We start from the raw sequence: 3,730 nt of genomic DNA, 5'->3' as shown, positions 1-3,730 counted from the left end.
TTTTTTCCTACGCGTCTAACTTGACTACAGGTAGAAAATATTATTTGGTAATGGCTCAACGTTAGCAGCTAGCAGCTATCGCCGTCGACAAACGACGAATATCTTAAGATTCCCTCTCGATACAACTCAGGGCAATTGTTGCCGCTCGAAAACGAGCGCGAAACGCTTTCTTCTAATTACTTCCGTCGACACGGAGAACCTGGAACGTCAGCCGGAGACACAGAGACTGGCCAGCGTCGAACGGAAAAACCGAGTGCAATTTCCCAAGTGCGCAACGATTTTCTCGTTTGTGACCGTTCATTACTGCGAATGATTGCCTCCAGTCACGATTTCCTCGCCGTCCTCGTCGACAGGCACCGTCGAATGATTGTACAGACCTTGGGCCATCAACTGAAGAGCCAGAGGATTTTTCTGACCGCTGGCCTTCTTGATTTTCGCCCTTTTGTTCTGAAACCAGATCTTGATCTGCGCCTCGTTCAAGCCCAGGTCTCTCGACAGTTGCTGTCTTCGTCTCTCGGTTAGGTATCGATTTTCCGCGAATTCCCGCTTCAGTCTGGCCAATTGCTCCGCGCTGAACGCGGTCCTCGGTCTCTTCTCTTCCGGCGAGGCGGGCTTGGTCCCGCCGCCACTTTGCACCGTTCGCTTCACTCGTCTCGTTCGTGGACCTGAAACAACGCCAATTAACCGCTCGTTAAGTCGTCAAGTTTACTTTTAGATCATCTGGTTCCTCCGTATTATTAGACGATGAAACGGTTATTTTCGTATTTTCGCCGGTTAAGATAACGCGAGAATTATCATATAATGGCGCGCGCGGAACCACCGAGCGAGATCCAGCGTCCGTAAATCCTGTTCGAACAAGCGACGCATGGCGGAAAGCTCGAGCATCGAGCCAACCGAAGATTTATTAGCGAACTTGGACTAGTCTTCCGCGGGACAAGTATGTAAATGGTAATTAAGCGGAACAGAATAAACTCCCTGTGTGAGTCTCCCTCCCCCTCTCTCTCTCTCTCTCTCTCTCTCTCTCTCTCTCCCTCTCTCTCTCTCTCTCTCTCTCTCTCTCTCTCTCTCTCTTTGCTTATCTATATGACGATGGATAATTTTAATTCGCGGCGTATGAAAGTCAAGAAGTCGATTTATCTGTCTCTACTATCGCCCCTCTGTGTCGGTCAAATTATTAGCGCGTATGTCCAAATTGGGCACTTGCTGCGATGAATATTTATGAAGCAATGTAACACCGAATTTCGTTATCAAGGAAGATTCCTTGGACGATCTTTCCGGTGAGACAAATCGTCCAAACTTTCACAAATAACGAATGACTTTTTTTCTTTAACTTTACGAAAACATGGAAACACGAGCTCTTCCAGCCTCCAATGAATCACTCTTGATAATTCTTCAATCAAGATCCGGCGAATATTCTCGTTCCGTCGGTTTCCTCGAAGTCTCGATATCCGTAAATACGCGTAGCTGAAATTCTCCTACTGGTCGATTGAGATCTATTCGTCGATCATCCTTCACCGCAGAAGGGAGCACCGTTTAATTAGCCCGACAAAGGGGGTCGATCGCGATTCGTGGTAATTAGTAACGCGATTATCAAGCTCGGCAGGGGGACCACCATGGTGGCTAGACACAGTGTTCACCGTATCTGGGACACGACGACGATTACAGAGGGTAGATCGCGGTTATAGGTTGAGGAGAATGAAGTTCTGCGAACTGGTGCAGGTGGTGTACCTATCGGGACAGGTTACGTTCGCCCCAACTCGCAATTATATATAAACTATGCAGCCTGGTGGTTGGTTTCGCCGATCGGTTTCTTGTAGCCGAGTTAAAGATCGCAGTACACGGTGCCGCTAAATCGGAACTGGAACGGACGGTTCGGGAAACTGGTATTTCTTTATGGAATCACGGTGGCCGCCAAGGAGGAGGTAGTAATTAGGTGAGCTTTATGCGGTGATTTTTCGATAGCGCGGGAAATACACGTTGATTTACATAGAAACTGGTTTCGAGATGTAACGGTCGGCCAGGTAAATTGATTAAGCGGATACAGAGAAATAGTGGTACGGTAGTCGCGAGGTATGGCCGGCCGTTTGCGCGTTCCACCACTTCCTTGATACCGCGATTAACTGAGATATATCTGTCCTGATAGATAGAGGTTCTGCTAGAACGATCCTGGATTAATCCTTGCGGTCCACCGGCTCGGCTATCGATCAGTTTCGCGGCTCGCGTAAATTAACGTTATTGCTTCTTTCTATGATGCCTCGAGCGAGATGGACGCGCGGAGCCTGTTATTTAGTTCGCGCGACGATTAGAACACTGTGCTCGATTGAACGGCTAGATGGTACCGTTAATGAACGCCGTTGCTTTGTAAAAACGAAGATTTCGACGAATCGATAAGGGGGTACCTGTACGTGCCTCGATTCGTATTTTAGATACTTGGATATTCGAGTGTTTTCAACTTGGTTGAATTCTTATCGGAAGATAAGAACATCTTTCGCGTGAACAAATTATCGAACCTACCGGAAGAAGGTCTGTCGGAGTATCTGGTGCAGTAAACCCACGCAGGCCAAGGACTCTGTCCGTTGAGCGTAGTCTGATTCGTGGTGGTATTCGACGCACTTCCGGAGCTACTGTCTCCGCTCAAGGAGTCACTGCCAATGGTGGAGGACGTGGAGCCTAGAGAAGGTGCTCCAGTTACGGAGCTTCCGGTCACGGAGCTCCTACTACTCGCAAGGCTCTCGAGACTTCCGCTTCTGCTGAGACCGGTGCTCCTCTGTAGGGGTGATGTCAATCCGCAGTGGGACGAAAACAGATCTCTTTCTCTGTGCACCGTGAAACTGGTCGGTTGAGGCCTCGTGGGGGATAATCTGTTCGACGATAGGCTCAGATCACGTGGTAGAGAAAGAGGGCTGTGACGTGGAATCGGAACTGGGATCGTCGTCGAATGTCCAGCTACCAAACTGGGCTGTTTCGGTGCTTTTGTGTTAAGAATCGCCTCTCGGCCGAAATCTGGTCGGAGAATATTTACTACGCTGAATCGTAGAGGAGTCTCTATATCGTCCTTGTCAGCCTGTTGTTGATCCTGATGAGGGACCACGTGACTCTCCGGAGAACGTACTCGATGAAGATGATGATGGTGATGGTGGCTGCCAAGCCCCAATCGAAGACCGTACGCCGAGTCCATTGTCACGAGAGCTACGCTCATCTTTCAGTTTTTTTTTAAATTGTCCAGTTACGTGTCTCGTGCAACGAAAACTTTCCCACCCGACAATTGAACGATCGAGTTTCGACAGTGACGCTAACCCTCTGTCGTCATATTTGTGAAACAGCACAGAGTCACACTTGTCACTTGTCTAGTCTGTCAATGTTCACTGATCGGTACACTGTGGAAGCTCACAATGAAACGTTTCTGAAAGTTTCTCTTAAGATCACCGTATACACGTGTCACTGTTTTTTTTCTTTTTCACTGATCGTTGGTCGTGTCGACTCGTGTCACCGGCGAATCTTGCAACTCCTCTGCCCACGGATTGCGTAATCTAACGAAGGATGCTGCGTGGTGTCGCTCACGTGGCCAGGTATGTCTAGACGCGAAACGTTGTCGCGTCTAATGTTCCTGTTGCCCGAAGCGAGATTAACGGTGTTAGACTCTGGATCAGCTCCAAGAGCGAGAGGTCTCCTTAGTATTGGCTTTTCTCGAGGTTTCCGAGGACTCGAGCGAGTGCTGTGACGGGTCTGA

General features: G+C 48.9%; 1 protein-coding gene across 1 annotated transcript; it reads right to left on the bottom strand.

The window, feature by feature from the left end:
* Positions 1-300: 300 nt before the first annotated feature.
* On the bottom strand, positions 301-3,199 carry LOC108579906 (homeobox protein engrailed-1a-like). The gene is made up of 2 exons (XM_017943526.1): positions 2,515-3,199; positions 301-665 (listed from the first exon to the last, which is right to left on the bottom strand). The coding sequence occupies exons 1-2, from the start codon at positions 3,197-3,199 to the stop codon at positions 301-303; spliced, it is 1,050 nt and encodes a 349-aa protein (XP_017799015.1).
* Positions 3,200-3,730: the final 531 nt, after the last annotated feature.

This window comes from Habropoda laboriosa, unplaced genomic scaffold (genome assembly GCF_001263275.1).
Source record: "Habropoda laboriosa isolate 0110345459 unplaced genomic scaffold, ASM126327v1 scaffold2, whole genome shotgun sequence".
In the NCBI taxonomy this organism is placed as follows: Eukaryota; Metazoa; Arthropoda; class Insecta; order Hymenoptera; family Apidae; genus Habropoda; species Habropoda laboriosa.
The sequence above is the reverse complement of the archived record's forward strand: the minus strand, read 5'-3'. Positions and strand labels throughout refer to the sequence as shown.

Excerpts from the sequence above, each read along its gene's own strand:
- LOC108579906 (XM_017943526.1), bottom strand. The coding sequence starts at position 3,199 with ATGAGCGTAGCTCTCGTGACAATGGACTCGGCGTACGGTCTTCGATTG. Across the intron at positions 666-2,514 it reads CTCCGACAGACCTTCTTCCG|GTCCACGAACGAGACGAGTG; the intron begins GTAGGTTCGATA and ends GCGTTGTTTCAG.